This window comes from Girardinichthys multiradiatus, chromosome 10, assembly GCF_021462225.1.
Source record: "Girardinichthys multiradiatus isolate DD_20200921_A chromosome 10, DD_fGirMul_XY1, whole genome shotgun sequence".
Lineage (NCBI taxonomy): Eukaryota > Metazoa > Chordata > Actinopteri > Cyprinodontiformes > Goodeidae > Girardinichthys > Girardinichthys multiradiatus.
The window spans coordinates 30,858,724-30,880,042 of record NC_061803.1 but is presented as its reverse complement, the minus strand read 5'-3'; the positions used below and the strand labels follow the sequence as shown (position 1 = coordinate 30,880,042).

General features: G+C 38.4%; 1 protein-coding gene across 1 annotated transcript in view; it reads left to right on the top strand.

Moving 5' to 3' along the window:
• ca10a (carbonic anhydrase Xa) overlaps nt 1-21,319 on the top strand; it is a 451,583-nt gene that overhangs the window by 58,747 nt on the left and 371,517 nt on the right. The window contains exon 2 of the mRNA XM_047377235.1: nt 8,623-8,697. Within this exon, the coding sequence (XP_047233191.1) occupies nt 8,623-8,697 (75 nt within the window). The remainder of the gene's footprint in view (nt 1-8,622; nt 8,698-21,319) is intronic.

The following is a 21,319-nucleotide window of genomic DNA, read 5'->3' as shown; positions in this document are numbered from 1 at the left end:
CGACTATATATATATATATATATATATATATATATATATATGTCATCCCATATATTTGACATCCCATTCTTAATCTATAAGGTCTATATGTTGATGGACCCACGCTAACCAGCAATATTATTCTGTAAACATCTTCCACAAGGTTTAGGAGTGTTATTATAGTTAGACGAGGAAACCAGAATTGCACCCTCTGCTCTCATTCATCCCAAAGGTATTCATGAAGGTAGAGGTCATGACTCTCTCCACACCTTCAGCCATGGAAGTGATTGCAACACCGTAATTCATTGATTTCATAGTGTGACCCAATTCTTTTGGCAATATAGTGTATATAGACAGTTCTGTGTACAGGTTGAGAATTAATACATCGTAGAACTGCAGCTGATGGGGAAACAACACTTGACGGATAGACTCCTCTTAAAACAATACCGCTACGTGATTAGATATCTGCTGCATTACATACTTTGGGCATTTTAATATGGGTTAAATGCTGCAGGCAGCTGGTTTAGGACTTCACTCCATTCTCTTTGTGTCTGTGATGTTTACATCCGGCTTGATGTCGTCTCATTAGTGGTACCTTATTGCTGTTGAAAAAATGCACACAAAAAGGTTTAGTTCAAATTACCTTCTTTTCTACATCACTGCTCGTACTGAATAAGAAACAATTACATCCCTGAACTGCAGACTTTACTGATAGCTTTACCTTGATTTTAGTGTCGTTTTTTTGGTGTGCAGCAGAATGTAGAATTCTGCACTTCATTTCTTCATGTGTAAAAACAAAACTTTGTTTGGTACATGAGTGTAACCAACTAAGGGAACTGTACCTAAGGTTTTTGGTATGCATAAATATATTTGTTAAATACCTTGTGTTCACATTCGCATATAATTGTTAGAAAAGAGGAATGTGGTAATGTGGTAATCTAAACATTGTACTTTAGGATAAACTGGACTAGCACAGGTCCACAACTCTCTTCCGGCTAACTTGGCTGATTAATTTTGTCAATATTTCATACAATGAAGCCCTGTGTTTGAAATGTTGCCTTAAAATATGTAGACAGGGATGCCTCTATTTAACTTGAACTTTTGTAAGTACATTTTAGTTATATAATGCTTTCACATCAGAAAATCAGTAATCATAAAATTAAAACATTGTTCAAAACATGATTTTAACATGATCAAACAAATATCAAATGAAGATCAAATAAAACAACTGCCATAAAACTGATTTTGGTTTTAGGATCTAAGGGCTCGATCTATAGTAAATGGCATTAACAATTCAGTAATGTAAAAAGGAGCTTGACCATGCAGGGCCTGACAGTTAAAGTTGGGATTTTACAATGAATTTTAAAGTGAAAAGGCAACCAGTGGAATGACATTAAAATGAGTGATGTGGGTTTTTTTTTATTTGCTTGTTACAGTTAACAGTCTTGCTGAAGAGTTTTGGTCCAACTGAGGCTCATACAGTGCATTTTTTTGACACACGTGAAGAGTGTGTTACAATAGTCTAGGGGTGAGGAAATGAAAGGGTGACTAACCATCTCAAGTTGTGAAAAACCGATGAGTTTGGTTTGATGGCAGAGTTCAAATGTCCAACTGTTGCCTGATCAGAGGAACCTTGCTCTTTAGAAAATAAAAAAAATAATTTGAGTTTAGTCTTATTTAATGTCAGAGAAGTTTGTGCAATTGTAAAAAGAACAGAGTTTTTTAACATCAAGAAACTGTGGTCAAATGTATTTAATATAGAAAATAAATTTTGCAGATGTCAGTTATTTGGTTCTGTAAACATGCTGTCCCTGGACAAAGGTGTGATCCCAACCTGCCACACCGTCCTAACAGCCCAAAATAACCTAGAAACAGACATGGTACGATCCTGAAACGCAGAAGACAGTATAAAACCATTACCCTGCTCTTATACCACCTCCCTGACGTTTTAAGCATCATGCACTCTCTGGAACCCGGTAAAATGAAATACAACGATCCATCAAGACCTCCCCTCGCTTCTCGCCTTCCGCAGTATCTAGTCTGCATTTCCTTTTATAGATCGAAAGCATTTTCTTTTTGCTGATGTCAGGAAGACTGTTTCAGGCCTCAGCCAGTTATTGTGAGAAATGGGACAGGGCTTGTTGTGCCACTTTGCTCTTCTTTCTCTTCCTCTCAGAGTCCCTCTGCTGAGCCGCAGGAAACGATTGTGGCTTATCTATTGACTGCAAGTCCCCAAGCAATGATTACAGCCGGCTACGGGATTTTATCAAGGCTGCAAATGTTGAAGAATCTTAGTTAACTGTAGGTTTTAAATGTAATGTTTTGAAAAAATGACTGTGGAAAGTTATACATACATATTAGGGTGAAGTGGGAAAGCGGGAAAATAATCATCTAAGGTTAGGAGGTTGTGAATTATATTCTGCCTTTCTGTCACCATGTTTTGAAAAAGTCCTTGGATAAGACACTGAATCTCTTGTTGCCTAGCAGTCTGCGTGTTTGACGTGTAAGTGTGTGTGTCAATGGCTAATTGAGAACTGAGTGTAAAAGTGCTTTGAGTGGTCAGTAAGTGTTGAGTGTTCACATAAACAAAAAAAAACAAAAAAAACAAAAAAACTTCTGGTGTTGCTGTCCTGTTATGTAAGAATAAACTTAATTCTTATATTAAATAATCAAAGAATTAGTTTCTTAGACCACACCTAATTCCAGTGTTATTGTTGAATGCTGTGCTCGTTGTATCTATTGGAACTAACCTAGCTTTTTATCATATTTTTTCTGTCACCTTGATGTGCTTGTCACTCTATTAGCTTTAGCATCTTGGGCACTTTCATTTGTTTCTGGTAACATACAGGTACATCATCTTGCTCTATAACTGAATAGTTTATGCTCAACCCAGATTGGAAAATCATTCAAAATAGATCCAATTGTTAGTCACCGCATCTTGAATATTAAAAGTAATTAACATCATAAATTATTATTCAGTTATTCTTAACTGAAACTGTTTTGAATTCCCAAACAATGCTTTAATAATAGATACTTAAATGTGGAAAGTAATAATATCTTTCTCTGATACTTAGATGCGGTTCTCTTCATCAGTGATTTTGACAAGGCACAGCTTTAAGTATTGAAAGACCTGGATTGCTGATTTGTATCAAAAGCAGAATTTATTACTAAATTTCAAGTAACAAGAAGTCAAGTTGACATTCTGGTTGTAAGCAGATGACTGACATTTTGTACAAGTACAGAATTGGGTATCTTCGGTGTTGCCCGTGATGGCCTATCAGAAAGATATCAAGATGAGATTTTGAAACCTGTGGCAATCCCTCATCTCTACTCTTAGGGACTGAACTCTGAGCGGCATTTAGTTGAAACCATCTTTACTTCTTTGGAGTGAAGAGAATGGAGTGGCTTTCTGCCGATACAACCTCTTGCCTTCAAACACTTTTTGTGCCAAAGCGAACACTACCACAATGGCTAACTTGTGACAAGTGCTGTTTGAAGAAGGGGATGCAATCCCACTATGACGTATGACCAAGATGGTGACCAGCCTGAAGAGAGAATGCCAGGTTGTTGTGGTTTTAAATGGTTCTCCCATGCACTACAGGTACATATCAAAAAATTGGAATATCATAAAAAATGTTTTTGTCACTCTGTTAAGTGAAACATACATAAATTAATTACACATAGAGTTAAACATTTTAAAGCTTTATTTCTTGTAATTTTGTGAATTATGGTTTACACAAAATGAAAACCCAAAATTCAGTGTCACAAATATATTTATTACACTAGTAGATAGAATTTAACAAGAAGTAATCTACCAAACACAAGTTTCCTTACTTCTGCACTGTGTATGTGGTGAGTTTAACCTTAGCTGTATGACCTTTCCTGAAAAAAGCCATAATAAATATATTCCAATTATAGACTTTCAATGAGTGTTAAATGGTCTATCTATTACATCTTGCAAAATACAAAGAAGCAATATAACCAAAAAACACTTCAACCTCTTTTGCCACCCCTGGAGAGGATGCAGGTATTATATTCCATTGGGGTAAAACAAATCCCATTCAAATAAATAACTGTTTTAATTAACATCACCAGTGCCACACTTCTACAAAATGGGCATTTAAAATGAGTAGGATGATTTCAAAATTTAGTAAAAGTGCGTTTGTACTTGTACTTGAGGAAACAACACACTATTTACAAATAAATGGAAAAAGAAAACTGCAAATAACAGCAGGGATGTAAACGCTTAATGAGTTTGTTGGTAGCAGTGATGGTTATAAAGTCTAACAGCTGCTGGGAGGAAGGATCTTTGACAACACTCCCTTGGGTGCCTAGGGTGCAGCAATCTGTCACTGAAGGAGCTCTCCAGTTCTGAAACAGCTTCATGCATGACACTGTCCAACAGTGATGTTATTTTCATTCTGTCTTCCACCATCTGGTGTGGATCTGGTGCTACCACCGGAGCCAACATCGTCCTGTAACCGGTGGGATGTCAGATCAAACTCCTACTCCATCCGTCTGAGTTGTTGTGTCCTTGGGCAAAACACTTCGCCAGCCTTGCCTGCTGATTATGGTCACAGGGCCCAGGGGCACTGATTGGCGGGGCCAGTGGCGCTGAACATACTATACCATAGAAGATGGCCGATGCCACCACAGAGTCAGCTCAGAGTCAGCTTTTATTGTTCAGGTGAACACCAAGAGTCCACTACCTCAAGGTCAGTTTCCTGGATCTTCCCTGGTGTCAGTGTTGTTGGTCTGCCCTTGTGGAAATCCATCACCAGCTCATTGGTTTTCCCTGCATAAATCAGGAGGTGGTTCCGCTGACACCAGTCCACAAAGTCCTGTGTCCACTGTCTGTATTTTGCTGTCCTCTCCTGTGATGATGCTGACTATGGCAGAGTCATCAGATAACATTTCTAGATGGCAACCTGGTAAGTTGATGGATAAATCTGCAGTGTAGAGGATTAAAATGTCAGTGTCAGAAAATTGCAGGGCCCCCATGTAGCAGACCAGGTTGTCAGAGACACAGTCCCGTGTACTCACATACAGCAGGCGGCCAGTGACGACACATGGTGGTCCACTCCTGACTGTCAGCTTGTCCCTCAAACGTCCAGGCTGGATGGTATTATGGGCACTGGAGAAATCAAAGAACATGGCCTTTAAAGTGCTTCCTGGCCACTCCAATTGGGTCAGAGCTTGACAAAGGATGTAGATGATGGCCTCATCCACCCAGATGCCAGGCTTATAGGTGAACTGCAGCTGAGCCAACAAAGACCTCTCCAAGGGTGAAATGGTTGAGGACAACCCTTTAAAGGGTCTTCGTCAGATGCAAGGTCAGTGTTCCCAGCCTGTAGCTATTGAGGTCCATTAGATGTGTGGTCTTAACCACTGGTACCACACAGGAGGCCTTCTACAGCTGATGCACATTCCTGAGCTACAGGTTCATGTTGAACATGCAGCCCCTGATGCCACATAGTTGATCTGCACTCACCACAGGAACCTGGAGCTGATGCCATCTGGACCTGCAGCCTTTTACACCTTTTTGCACCTTTCGCAGCTAGTTCCTCACCTGAAGGGTTCAAAGAGACTGGATGGTGGTGAGGGGAGGGAGGTTGTGGGATGGAATCCTTTGAAGGAGTGTGCGTGGGTGATGGCTGGGAGCTGAGAGGTGTGAAGTTCTGTGAAGAAAAGCAAACAGTCATCAATGATAAGGGGGTTGCAGCAGAGGAGATTGGGGTGGGATGGGATGAGTGAGGGTCTGATCAAACCCGTTGAAGTACTGATTCAGATCACTCACCCATTTTAAATCTCCTACAGCCTGGGAGTTTGGTTTGTGACCGGAAAATGTACGCACAGAACTTAATGTAGTCCATGATGAAGTCTGTGATGCTAACAATATGCATTTATATATACTATAAATATGTATGTGTTATGTATATATATACAGTAAGGACCAAACATTTGGACACACCTCATTCAAAGAGTTTTGTTTATTTTCATGACTATGAAAATTGTAGATTCACACTGAAGGCATCAAAACTATGAATTAACACATGTGGAATTATATAATGAACAAAAAAGTGAGAAACAACTGAAAATATGTCTTATATTCTAGGTTCTTCAAAGTAGCCACCTTTTGCTTTGATTACTGCTCACACTCTTGGCATTCTGTTGATGAGCTTCAAGAGGTAGTCACCTGAAATGGTTTTTCAATGGTCTTGAAGGAGTTCCCAGAGATGCTTAGCACTTGTTGGCCCTTTTGACTTCACTCTGCGGTCCAGCTCACCCCAAACCATCTCGATTGGGTTCAGGTCCGGTGACTGTGGAAGCCAGGTCATCTGGCGCAGCACCCCATCACTCTCCTTCTTGGTCAAATAGCCCTTACACAGCCTGGAGGTGTGTTTGGGGTCATTGTCCTGTTGAAAAATAAATGACGGTCCAACTAATTGCAAACCGGATGTAATAGCATGCAAGATGCTGTGGTAGCCATGCTGGTTCAGTATGCCTTCAATTTTGAATAAATCCCCAACAGTGTCACCAGCAAAGCAACCCCACACCATCACACCTCCTCCTCCATGCTTCACGGTGGGAACCAGCCATGTAGAGTCCATCCGTTCACCTCTTCTGCGCCGCACAAAGACATGGTGGTCGGAACCAAAGATCTCAAACTTGGACTCATCAGACCAAAGCACAGATTTCCACTGGTCTAATGTCCATTCCTTGTGTTCTTTAGCCCAAATAAGTCTCTTATGCTTGTTGCCTGTCCTCAGCAGTGGTTTCCTAGCAGCTATTTTACCATGAAGGCCTGATTCACACAGTCTCCTCTTAACAGTTGTTCTAGAGATGTGTTTGCTGCTAGAACTCTGTGTGGCATTGACCTGTTCTCTAATCTGAGCTGCTGTTAACCTGCGATTTCTGAGGCTGGTGCCTCAGATGAACTTATCGTCCGCAGCAGAGGTGACTCTTGGTGTTCCTTTCCTGGGGCGGTCCTCATGTGATCCAGTTTCTTTGTAGCACTTGGTGGTTTTCGCGACTGCACTTGGGGACACTTTCAAATTTTTCCCAGTTGTTCAGACTGACTGACCTTCATTTCTTAAAGTAATGATGGCCACTCGTTTATCTTTACTTAGCTGCTTTTTTATTGCCATAATACAAATTCTAACAGTCTATTCAGTAGGACTATCAGCTGTGTACTGTATCCACCTCCTGCACAACACAACTGATGGTCCCAACCCCATTTATAAGGCTTGATATCCCACTTATTAAACCTGACAGGGCACACCTGTGAAGTGAAAACCATTTCAGGTGACTACCTCTTGAAGTTCATCAACAGAATGCCAAGAGTGTGGGAAGCAGTAATCAAAGCAAAAGGTGGCTACTTTGAAGAACCTAGAATATAAGACATATTTTCAGTTGTTTCACACTTTTTTGTTCAGTATATAATTCCACATGTGTTAATTCATAGATTTGGTGCCTTCAGTGTGAAGCTACAATATTCATAGACATGAAAATAAAGAAACCTCTTTCAATGTAAAGGTTTGTCCAGGAGAAGACCAGAGAAGTGCCGTCATATTGGTAAAGCAGGGTTGTACAGATTATTAACAGCTGTGCTATACATGATCTTATGTAAGATTATTGTTGGATTTTTTTACCTTCAGAGAATACCAATAATTGTGAATGGTGCTGTTCTTCAATTACATATAGATTGTGGGTGAGTGGTCATAAATTATACCTTTACATAAGATTTGTAATTTTCCACAAACAAGTCACGGCAGTAAAACAAGGCATACTCTGAATGAATGCATCTAATATTGGGCTAAATTTAGAATCAGAATCAGAATCAGCTTTATTGCCAAGTTCGTACATACAAACAAGGAATTTGACTCCGGTAAGCTTTGCTCTTTGGTTTTGTTTTTGCATTACAGAATATACATATTTAATGAATGACGTGTGATGCTGCCCAGTTTTGTGGCTCCACTGATTGTTTTAAAAGCCTTTTCTCAACTCTGTCCAGACAGGTCTCCTGAAACCGAACCTGCTATCCAGCTTTACTGTAGCTATTGGGGAGGTATAGCAGAAAGATGAGGGTTGTTTGGTCACCTCAACTTCCATTAAAGCCAAACAAGCAGGGCAACCTCTGGACCATGATTAAACTTCACTTTTCCTGTATGTGAAATGAACTGGAAGGGGTGTAAAAAGCAATATCCCAAAGTCTTAGTGTGTAATGTCTAGTCCAACCTCACTTTTTGTACTTCGATCTTAACTTCGTCACCTCAATTATACTTCACCACCCTGCTCCAATCTAAGTCTTTCTTTTGGAGCTCACACAACATTGCTGAATGCATTTCCATAATGCTGTGACAGACTTTGCATCAAGAGTCTCTTAGAGTGTTAAGCTGATTGGACGTGAGGGCTTGTATTCTCCACAATAGAACTCCTGCATAGTCCTGAGCCATGTCTGAGGCTGTGTTTGCTAAGGCCTCCTTCTGAGAGTGCATCTGAAATTGATTATGTTATTCTCTTTTTTTTTTTTTAGTGTATCGAACGCCAATGAAACTTTCAGGACACTGTTTTTGCTTATTTCTCTAAATTTCACATATAAAAGGCTGATGTCCTTGCTTCTGTCTCCTCTTTAACTCACAGCTCAACCAAACCCACCAAAAATTCATGAAGGATGGTGGGCATACAAGGAGGTGGTGCAAGGGAGCTTTGTTCCAGGTAAGCCTCAAACAGCATGTTTCACTTTGATGTGTGGAGCTTTCCCACTGAACAACCCCCCCAACCTGCATGCACTCCAAACACAGTATGCTTGATCTTGAAGTTGCAACGTATTACATATTTAAGATAGCATCGAGCCACCTTGCCATTGGCAAGAGTTTTATTTTCTCATTTTGACAAGAGCTCTTTGTCCTTCCCACACAGTTAACGCTTTTTCACTTGATTGACTGACAGTGACTACCTTTACCTTCAACCTTTTCCATCTTTTTGCGTGTGTGGGTGAGGCCATTGATTTCCTCAGATGGTTGTATTTTTTTCAGAACTGAGAGGCTCTTGATAAAGCCTGGAGTTGTATGGGATTATGTGTGTGCAGTGTAATTTATCTCTGTTAGTAAAACATAACAGTCGCATTTCTTTAAAATGCAAGAGCTACAGATTACACAGACTGTGAGATGCCAGAGAACTATAGTATCTAAATCAGGAGCAGCGATCGTTTAATTATGCCATATTTTATTACACAAACGATCCCTTCATTGTATCCTGCCCTACCCCAAAACATGGGGATTTGAATAATCTGGTTGTCTGACCAGACAACAGGTAAAATAAAATAACGGGCCATGTTTAATAAAATTCATCGGTTTGTTATTTTGATTTAATATCACAGGGTAACATGCTTTACTGGATTACTGCCATTCTACAACACCAAAGGCACACTTGCTTTTCTAACTAAAACACAAATTTCAAGCCTGTCTCATGTAATATCAGTGATGATTTAAATTTGTACCACACTTAATTTAATTGTACTGTGAAAGCGAAGGTTTGCTCTAGTAGAGTAAGAAAGTTGGGGGTCAACCAGTCAAAGGACTAGTGTTTGATTCCATGTTGTGATGTGAATATTAGAGCAGACCTGTTTATTTCTTGTTAATACAAAAGCAAATCACATGGCAGTAACCACATGGATTCAGGCATCTAGACATGGTGAAGACATACTGACACTCGAAGCAAGCATCAGCAAGGGGAAGAAAGGGGATTTAATTGACCGTCTCTCTGGTATATAGAGGATTGTCAAAGAAAAAAAGAGTTTCCAGTGAATGGCAGTTTTATGGACAAAAATGCCTTGTCGATATCAGAGGAGAAACAGATCCGATGATAAGAAGGCAAATGTAGCTCAATTAACTACAGATCACAAAGTATGCAGAAGACCATCTCTGTTTGCACAAAGCCGACAGGCTATAGCAGCAGATAACATGGAACCGAGGCTGCAGCTCACCCAATCTCACCAAAACAGGACAATAGCTGATTGACAAATCTTTCCTGATGTGAATCTAAATTTCAGTTGGTAGCATTTGGCATAAACAACATGAAAACATGTTGCCTTGTATCAGTGAGCCACTTCAATACCTTCATTTTCTTTTGAGCCATTTCAAGGTAGACCTCGTAGTGTGGTCAGAGATAAAGTCACAAACATATAGTCAGATATTCTCCTAGGCATGATGTTATTTATCTGAAATGCTGTTTGTTTTATATCAGATGTAAAGGGAAACTTACCTTTAAAAAAGATTCTATTTCGTCTTGTCGGTCCATGGAATATTTTACCAGGACGGTCTTGGGGATTATCAATTCGTCACCTTCCTAAAATAATAGCCTAAGTCTTTTTTTTTTTTCTTTTGCCTATACCATCTTCTCATGATGCTAGCCATCTCTTGTAAAATTGTCTAAATCCTCAGTTTATGAGGTCATGTAATTCCATGCCTATTGTATAATGCCTATGTCAAGACTGTGATTAGAGAGTTTTACAGTCTTTTCAAAATGGTGACCATTTCAGGAAAAACCAAAATCTATTCAGCCACTGAAGCTATTTTCCATATTTCAGGGCTCATCCCCTATTGGTAAGTAATAAGGATTACCACAATATAAGCAGGGCAATACATATTGCATAGATATTTAGTGTTTTAATTCTGTCTTTCAGTCAGCATTTTGGTCCACAAAGTAACCACATTTATGAAGTTAGCATTTAGTAAAGAGTGGAAGAGCTCCAGAACCTGTGGGTGTAACAAGACATTATTTTTTGTCAACTCTTTTCTTTCTTTTTAAAGGTTACTTCATCAATTTTAACTGTTTTTCTTTTAATTTTCCACATTATATGATCTAATTGAGCAAGATATGTAGCTTAATAAAAAGGACCATAAGAAATGGGTATGTTAGCACACATTTTATTATCTTTTTGGTGAAATTGGTAATAAATGCTATACATTTTTTCCGAAGATTTTTGTGTTTCCTGAAAAACTTGAAAAAAAAAAAATGACGTAGGCCATCATTTTAGGAAGGTGACGAAATGTAACATGGGCCTTTTTGTTTGTTTTGGTCTGCAGTTGTTTTAACCCGTAACTCTCCTTTGGATGCCATTTCTGTTTATTCTCTTTCTAATCGCTGAATCACTGAGGCAAGTTAGGTCTTCAATGCTTTAGATATGGCCAAACATAGTTAATTATAATTTTATATAAGGGGAAATTCCTTTTTCACATTGGGTCAGGTTGGTGTGTATAGTTTTTTTCCTATAATACATAAAACCGTGCTTTGAAAACTGTTTTCTGTATATTTACTCAGGTAGTTTTGTTAACATTGTTTTCATCAGAAACAATAAAGTGATAAAAATGGAATACATGTTCCTTTTTACATACCTACATAGGATGCAACTAAAACAATCTTTATCTATACCAGAGGTGTAAGACGGCTAAGTAATAAAAACAATTGTTTTATAGAAGGGGTAAAATACAATCTATAACTAACTCTTTAAATAGATTCCCCACTATAATGAGCCAGTCCTAAAGTGCTTCTATCTTAAGCTGACAATTAACCTTGTTGTGTTGAAGGCAGAGCTTTGGATCAAGACCTCAGGGAACTAGGCTTCAATTTCTCTCAAAAAGTCTCCCCAGTTAGCACTCCCAGTATTGCCCCAGCTGCTTGGTTCTTTTGCTGCTTTCTTTATATCAGAACCTTGTCTTTCAGCAGTTCTCCAAGACAAACTTGCTTGACTAACCACGGCACAGCAACTGAAGCAGTTAAAAAACTATTCATGATTCTCCAGCGGCCCAGCAGAGAATTCCCAGCCCTAGTTACCTTGTTCTGCAGCCAGCAGGATTTCACATTTGGGATATGAAAGAGACAGGCCTTTTAGCTGCAAAGGGAGCCTAATTTACTGGCACAGAGAGGGATAATATTGATGGAAAATATTCCCATTGAACCTAGTCTGCCTGGACAGTGACTTGTGATAAAAGAATTCTCTGTGAAGTGGGATTTAATGTTGGATATACACACTGGGGCATATCAAAGGAATGAAAATACTCTTTAACGCTGCAATCTGAAAGAATTAGTTTTATATACCTATTCCTCCTCTACCCACACCTGAAATGTTACACAAAGATAGAATTTGTGCATTAGTTTTGGAAATGCCTGCACCATCAGGTTTTTGAATACTTTATGAAACATTTTGTGGGTTTAACAGCTGCAGCTTCTCTGTTTGACTGAGAGCTGAAAATCACTATAGAAATAAAAATGGAAATTATTCTTCCTCCGTCTTCAGAAGAAATATGAATGTGAAGCTCCAGTCAGTCATAGTACGGTGTTGCTATCAGAACCCTATGCCATCTCTGATCCTTCTTACCTGTTAATGACTCATTTGGCTTCTCTGATGGGCCTCTCTGAGGAGACTGAGAGCTGCAGCACCATATCCTGGAACATTTGCACCCTGGCATTAGCAAATCAGATGTAATCACGTTCTCAGACTTGTGTCATCAAAGCTGACCTTTGCTTATCCTTTTGAGCACTCTCAATTAGCTTTAAAATTTGGTAAAGGTCACACCGCGCCAAGCGCTTCATCTACTCTCTCACCTTTTGTCTTAATGTTTAACTTCTTAAATCAGGGTTAAGAAGCTTCCCAACACTTTATCAACCTCAGTCAGTGTTGTGCTTCCTACTGCAGCTTCCATCAGGCTCAGTGATTCAGCCATTTATTTTTGTTGTGTGTCCCCAAGTAGTGCTTTTTAGTTTGCTGACGTGTGTGAGTAAAAGCATACAGGGGTGTTTGTGTTCTTCTTTTTAATTCGAGCATTCATTGATTGTGCCTCATGTATTATTCTATCATACAGCTGAGTTCTAATTAGCATATATTTGCAAAAACCGAGTTTGTCTCAGTTATTATTTTTTCCATAACTTAAAACCTTATAGCCTGCTGAGCTTTACAAGTGTATTTGAGCTTATTAGAATGTCAAAAGTCCAAAAATATCAGAAGTTAAAGCTTGCATTCAACATAGTTAATAAGGGTTCTTCTGTAATATCATGCTTTTTCAGTTATTCTAATGGAAGCACTGTTGCCATATAGCTAGAAAGTTGCTCTAATAAATCAAATGTGTATATTATCCTTATGATTGCCTTGGTTTTCTGGTTTATCCCAATGTCCAAAATCATGAGAGTTGCACTAAGTTTTGGGTCACCCCACTGAATCGTTGTATTTCAGTTTTTCCAGTCAACTCAGTGGGCTGTATGGTGACGCAGTTGGTAGCACTGTTGCCTTGCAGCAATGGAATTTGCATGTTTTCCCCGTGCAAGCATGGTTTCTCTCTGGGTACTCCGGCTTCCTCCCACAGTCCAAAAACATGACTGTTAGGTTAATTGGTTCTCTAAATTGCCCTTAGGTGTGAATGAGTGTGTGCGTGGCTGTTTGTGTATATCTGTGTTGCCCTGCGATGGACTGGCGACCTGTTCAGGGTGTACCTCGCCTCCCGGTAGAAGCGGTAGAAAATGACTGACAGACAGCCAACTCAGTGGTCCAAGATGTATAAAATCTAGCAGTTAGGCATATCTAGCACCCAGACATAAGGACTATTTCCACAATCGTTTGTGAAATAATGAGTCAGTCTCAAAACCTTATTAAATTCCAGTGTGGAGGCACACAGTGAGCGGAGATAACCAACTTAGTTGACAGCTACAGACCTCCAAACATCATGCGGCCTTTAGATTAGGTCAAGACCAGTGGAGATGTGCTCTTTGGAGTGACAAATTATGCTTTCCTGTGTGGTCTACCAAGGAATAAGTCTGGGTTTGGAATTTGCTGGAAACATTTTTTTTGTTTTTTTTTTACTGCAATTGCCAAGTGTACAGTTTGGTGAAAAGAGGGTTCACCAAACTTGCTTCTTATGGGTTGGGTAAGGCCCCTTAGTTTCCCTGAAAATAACTCTTAATCCATACCAAGGATCTTTTGACATTTTATGCTTCTGGCTCTAAACAATATCTGGCTCTGCACAGTTGCACAGAGCCTTTACCTCAACCTGATCAGTTTCTGACTTTGCAATGGGGCTTATTAAAAAAACTGTCAAGAATTCTTATAAACACTCCTAAACCTTGTGGAAAGCAAGGTCCCATAAAGTTAAAGCTGTTGTAGTTGCAAATGGTGTGCCGATGCTCTAACAAAGCCCTTATATTAAGACTGGGATGTTTCTCAAATTCATATGCGTGTAGAACCAATTGACCCTATCCTTTTATCATTATGGTGTAGGAATATAGGCAGTTGACAATGCTTATGTTGTTGGTGTGTGTATTATCCATATGAATGGCAGAAACCAAGGCCAAGCTGAACATTCCCCAAACATCAGAGTGCTTCCACCATCTTGTTGTTTTACCACACTACATCCTACAGTACACAGTGCCATCTGTTCGTAAGGTAAGAGACTCAAACGCCTCCCACATTGAATTTATGTTCAATGTGATTCTGTATTCTGAAACACACATTACAGCAACTTGTGCTAGTTTGACTTTGAAATGAGAGTTTAATGGTCTGTACATTGATTTGATTTTCCAGCAGAGAAGTGCACTTCAAGGAAAACTATTTTGGATAAAGCTGAATCATTTGGACAACAAATTAGATCAATTGGGCTTTAGACTCTGCACTGTCACATGTGTGCACCTCTGCAATGCACATCTCCTGTGGATTTATTCATTGTCTTTTTTTAATGGATTATGACTGTTGGTGTGGTGTTGGAGTTGAATCTATAATGCTAGTTTACGATGGTCTGTTTTTTTTTGTTTTGTTTCAAATGTATAATATTGTCCTTATGTGAATAAAAGGGACTTATTTTCAATGCGCTTTTAGGTGCTTTATGCTGAGGGAAAACGTTTTTTCTTCAAGATGTTATGAACGAATACTACAGAGTTAAAGGGGATTAGAAAAAAGCTGGTTTTAGGATTTGTGTGGTTGTGGGCTTTGTTGTTTTTTTTTATTTATTTAATGATAGACTAAAGCGAATTAACATCTTTCATGCATTTCTCCTTTATTTAATCAAAACCTCTTGTTTCAATTCAGCCAAAATTGTAAATCTTTCAAGAACTGCCTATAATAAATCTCTTATACCCCTACAAGCCATTGCATTATTTATGACTTTAAAACAAATTCTTCATCACATTTGGCCTTTAAATGAACTAAATACAAACCAACAGCAAAATACCCAAGTCACACTATTGCAAATCTGCTTTCCATTTCAGCGGCATACGATAAATGTGCATAAGTACTCTATGCCCCAGCAATGCCATTTTATGCATGGGATATTGTACAAATACTACTGAAATATTGCGGCAATGCCCTGTTAACACTGCTTAACATTATGCGTCTGTGCAGACATTCTGGCTGTGCCTATGAAGATTAATTTACTTTGGCATACTAATGCTAAGCTAATGCTTTAAATGGTGACCTTTTAGTTGTCAGGCTACAATTTTAACCACTGGAGTGACAGTACAGCTAAAATACCTTTAAGTAGATTAGCATCAAAGTATGTCCTTTATTCTGTAACCTACTAAAGTTGATGCTAAACCCAAACAGGAATTTGGTATATTCATTTTTATATGTTTTTGCGCATATGAACATTAGCCTGTATTGCTAAATCTAACTGATTACCGTGAATAAAAAAAAAAAAGTGCTTTAAGATAAAGAATGTTTCATGTCTGCCACTTTTAAACAGTTGACTCGAAAGTATTTTATCACTGTGCAACAGACATTTATTCTGTTCTGGTACAATATTGTACTTGACATTTTTATATTGCCTGGAAAATATTTATGAAATTGCACTGCAGCATAGCTGTTTTTGTTTAATTTTACTAAAAGTGTTTTTGTGACATTTGACTGTTATAACAACTCTGTATATGTCTGAGTAAAAATAATACATTGGTATGCTTAGAAATAAATATTTTGTAAATAAAAAAATCCATCAGGATGTATTAATGCTGTCGTAATGTGAAATACTAACAGATCACAGTTGAGATGACATTTCTGCACATGAACAACACTTATTCTTTTTGTATTATATTTTGTGACACTTTTTAGACAGCAATTTCTGTTAACGTGAATCATTTAGACACAGTACTAATGCTCTGATGTATCTCACTACCCGGCAGACAACTAGTACAAGAAAAAAAAAGGATTTCCACCAAAAACTATTTTTAGCTTTATCAGAATTTTCTGAAAAGCTTACTTTGTGAGTACTGTCAAGTGATTCTTTAAAAATATGTGCACACCGAAACCCAGTGCAACCTCACTATCATGTCAGTCGCTCTCTAGATTATGATAGGAAATTGTTGCACTTTAAGTCTTAACGAAGCATGGAGGAGCTCTTGATCTTATAAGTGTGAGCAGCAGATCTAATTATCAGGCCTTATCGTTCATCTCTGCATCTGATTTGTTTTTAGAGGCATCAGTGCCTTTTATCACAGCTTCTAATCATTAGAATTCCATTTAATCCGTCGTTTTCCTACCCGGGCTCTCGTGTTTGATGTCCACTTTTGTACCAGCAAACGAGCAGCTGCATTTTTTCCTGCAAGCTCGTGTGCTGATTAAAAAACATTTTTCACATCCCACTGAGACAATAACCAACCACCAATTACAGAATTCCAGCTGCAGAGTATAAAAGCTGTGTTGTAAAAAAAAAATCCCCTTAAGTGTTTTTCTTGTTCTTTTTTTATCCAACCATGACTCCAACTAAACTTCTTTCTCAATCAATTGCGGATGCTAATTGGCCAGTACTTTGTATATGTCTAGGAGGTAACAAGATAGTCTTAAGGTGGCCATCAGTGATCGAAGACCAATTAAGGGAGCAGAGAAAACACCAGCAGGGCAAAGCTCTATTTGTCGCTGGCAAATTTATGTGATGAAAAAGGATATCCATTAGCAGCTGTCTATTGCTAGCTTGTTTTGAAGCCAACATCTGCTGTGCAAGTAGAAATCCAACTCTGAAATTTGGAGAAGCCACTATCCTGCAGACAGGTCTGATGAGAAAAGGCCTATCACTAGTGGGGTGAGTGCCTTTAGAGTGCAGGAGTTGGTTTCTGACAGCTGGTATTGGACACCAGAGACTTTTGATGGGCAGTCAGCATCTAGCAAAACAGATATGGCCCCAGTGGAAATTCCCCCACCTATCGTAGTAAAATACTAGTTTCTGCACTAAAACATTGCCCTAATCTTTTTTAAAATTATTAGACAGTTATACCTTTCCAGCCTATTAGTAGTTTAATAGTGAAGTATCAACAAACGGTAGGGATAACACACTGGACCTGTTCTTTTTTACTTTAACTGTAAATTGTGAACAGTCTTGTAGGTTATGCAGTAGTTTAGTCATGCATGACAGCTGACATTGTCTACTTTCCACACAAAAAACAAAAGTGTACACATTTAAGTTGGTACACATTTTTGCCTAGCATTAACATTGGGGAATAAGAGGAATTATGTTGTGGAAAACATAATTTATAATTTGTAATAAATCATTAGTGGATAACTTTTCATTTTTCCCTCTAACACTGCATTCTCAACCTACAACAGAAAATTACAGCTTAAAGTAGTGGAATACAAGCGAATGAGATTTAGGGATTTAAAAACACAGAAAAAAAAAAACACCTGATCAATACTGAATTAAATGATATTTTTACTGCCGGACTTGTCAGTTGCAATGGAGTTGACGGAGCAGATAAATATGCTGGCAGATTTAATCAGAGCCCATTTATTCAGCTATTCTGCCCAGTTCTTTAAAGTGAGAAGGGACTGGTATGATGATATTTTCCCATTCCATATGGAAAAGTTGATTTTTCCATTTATTTTTGATGTGTATTTGTTTTATGAGACTATTTGTTTACATATAAAGATGTCAGTTCAAAAGTTCCCAACAGAATCTAGACGTTGGATCATTAATAAGGCGGATAAGATCATTGCCATCATTCTACAGTACCAAAGATTATGCACAGGTGGAAAGCATTTAAGGTAATTGTAAAAGCTAAAGTACATGTTTTCCACAACATGGAATGGAGTTTTTCTCATGACCAAAAATTTATACAAATATACAAATATCTTGCAAAAATTTCAGTTAGGGCTGTAATTATTTGAACTCAATTATGAATATTTCAACTCCCCCAGGGTGTGGCCACCTAGTTTGTGTTTGAACAGGTCTGCATTTGACAATCTGCTTCAATCTACAGTCAAATCACCCAGAGTTTCTAACTGGCATTTATCACTCGTTTGGGCCATCTTTTTTTTTTCCTTTCATGGCAAATAATCTTGGTGTGCTAATGCCAGATTGTGGCAGCAGCAGTGCATTACATCCAGTTGCCATTAAAAGCAAAATGGTGATATATTAATCCTAGTCTATGATCATATCAGTGTGATCCACTGAACCAAAGATGTATCTATTCAAGTGTCAAAGTTCACTGAGATGAAATAAGCAGGTCTTGCCTTTCTTTTGATATATGCGTTAGTAAAGTAGCTGATACTATTTGGTGTGAGCAGAGAGTTCTGACATGGACCAGTTAGGGGAGCTAAAACTCAGCAAGTTTGATGGAAATCATGAATAAGACATTGAATAATAGTTAGCCTCTTGTATCCTCTTTCAACTGAAAATAGAAAAGTAAAGAGATTGATACACTGATTTTGTTAGTTGGGTTTAATTTTCTGTTTCATACTCTCAGTCAGATACAGCTAATATTTAAAATATTTTATAGACTGTCTCTATATTTTCATTCTTCTTCCTTTATGTACATATTTACAACCAACATAAACAGTTAAATAATGCTAGTGGTCATTATTGTAAGTATTGTGGTCATTATTTTTCCAATTGTGATTTGAGTATTTGTATATTTTTAGATCAGTCAGTCATTTTCTATACTGCTTCTTCCATAGTGGTTTGTGGGGAAGTTGGTGCCTATCTCCAGCAGTCTATGGGCAGGGTACACCCTGAACAGGTCCCCAATCCATCGCAGGGCAATCACAAACAACCAAGCACACACTCATTCACACACCTAAGGGCAATTTGGAGAGACCAATTAACCTCCCCACACACATATGGGCCTTTTAGAGAGATCAGTTAACCTAAGGTTTGTGTAATTGGGCTTTGGGAGAAAACCAGAGTACCCAGACAAATCCTACACATTCACAAGGAGAGCATACAAACTCCAGGCAGCCAAGAATTAAACCCAGCATCTTTTTGGTACAAGACACGAGTGCTAATTACTGCACTGTTATACAGCCCCAATGTCAAACATGGATTGATCAAACTTATTTAGGTGGTTAGGCGATATAAATCAAAATTATTCAAAATGGTCAAATAAAAATTTTATTTGACCATTTTGAATAATTTAGATCTGTAAATAACTCAAAACGACCGCAGGTAGATTTGTTCCTGGTTTTGCCACGGCCAGTCACAAATTTAGACACATGAATGTTCAATAACATCTTTAACATTTCTTAAATTTGTACATTGTAAAGATTAGTAGAATTTATAAAAGTGATTGCCCATTGCTACTTAAGTTTCAAAATTATGTTTTTAAACAAATATCCAGTATGGTTTAGTACACATAAGGGGAAGTAATAGAAAGGAAAATATAAAAAAGGGAGTGGAAGTAAAAGGGTATCAAGAAATGTAAGAAAGAAGAGGGAGGACACTTGGAAAATGCTTGAACAGTTTGTTGTTTGCATCAGGGCAATATCTTCACCAGAATGGCAGCTCAGATTCAGATGTCCTGTAAGTGACGGCTCTCGGTGCTTGATGGACACCCCTCTCATCTCACAACATAAAATGAGTGGCGGTAGCTGTAGTGGTTTGTCCTCTTCTGTATAAGATAGTGTGTGTCTGACACACTGCTCATTCACATTCAGAGAGGCTTCGAGGCAAAAAGCCTGCTCGCTGTCAGAAATGCCCGAAAGAAGTCACACACACGCAGAAAATAATTCAGTTTCAGTAGAGCAGAGAGAAACATGCTGTGCTGAAGCCCGAGCATCACATTAACATTTTTATAAAGCTTCTGTCAATTACCAATGCCATATTTGGAAACATTTCTACCCGTACACACTTTGAGGGCCTGGAGACACACAAAACTTCTTAGACTCAGATACACGCACTAACGTGCTCTCAGCGACAGCTGTTAGTATTAAGTGGCGGTGTGATGGATAGGGTTCAGACAGGAAGGCTCTCATAACCTCCCCTTTATTTACCCTCAAATGACTTACAGCAGGGAGAGAGAGAAGGAGGAAAAAAGAGGGACGAGTGTAGGACAAAACTAAAAAGTAAAGGAAGCTATAGAGAAAGACAAAAATATTTCAGTGAGGTCCACTCTTTGAAATTCAATGCATCTACTGAGTTTTATGAAGAATGTGTGACAGGATAAAACCCACTGAACTGTCTGTTTTACAGAGAAGATTCAGATAAACTATCATAACAATAAATGGTAGGCTAGGTGTTCAATCCATGCACTGTTAGGGGCTTTGATTGAGAACCCCAAGTTCTATAGCAATGGGACACGTATTGGATAAAACTAGACAAAAATGCCAACTTTGTATGCGCAAAAATGATAAAAGGAATCAAGATTCCAAATTAGGCAATTAAAGCCCAACACTCGTGATCTATTTCAAACGAGTGTGTACTGCAAAGTATAGTAGAGAATTTTGAGACTCAAGTGAATTTGAATTGCTCACACTGTTCACAAAAATCTATTGTGTCTATAGAAACATTTTTTGCAAGTTTATTTCGAATTCTGTATACATCCCACAATTTGCTCCTAACAAACTATGAAAAGTCCTTTCACATACTGTCTCTTGTTAGTTACAGGTTTTGATGTATTTTTTGTATGTATTGGAGGAATAATGTAAACTTGTCATGACAGTCATTCTAAAGTGGCTGAAATGATTTTGTGCTTTGCTCTGTCACCTTTAAAAAAAGGAGGTAGATAGTGAGAGGAAAAAACGAAGAGTAAAAAACAGAAGAGAAAGGACCACAGATCTTAATTAAGGAACGATGAGTATAGATCCTTTAAGAAAAAAGGAAATGACCAATAGAAAAAGAATACAATCCAAGTTTTAGATTCAAAACAAGAAGACGTAAAAGCACAGTTAGAAGAAGGGAATTGATGAAATGTCAGCAGAGAAAAGAGGGGAAATGGAGGTGGGGGGGAGATGAAAGAACGGAGATGAGAGAACAGGTAGACAGACTGGGAAGGGTTGAAGAGAGAGAGGAGGGGAGTATTGCGGGAGAGAAGTCAAGTCCGAGTTGGACCAAGTGCTGAGATGAAAGCAGAGGCAGCAGAGTGGAGGTTAAGAGAA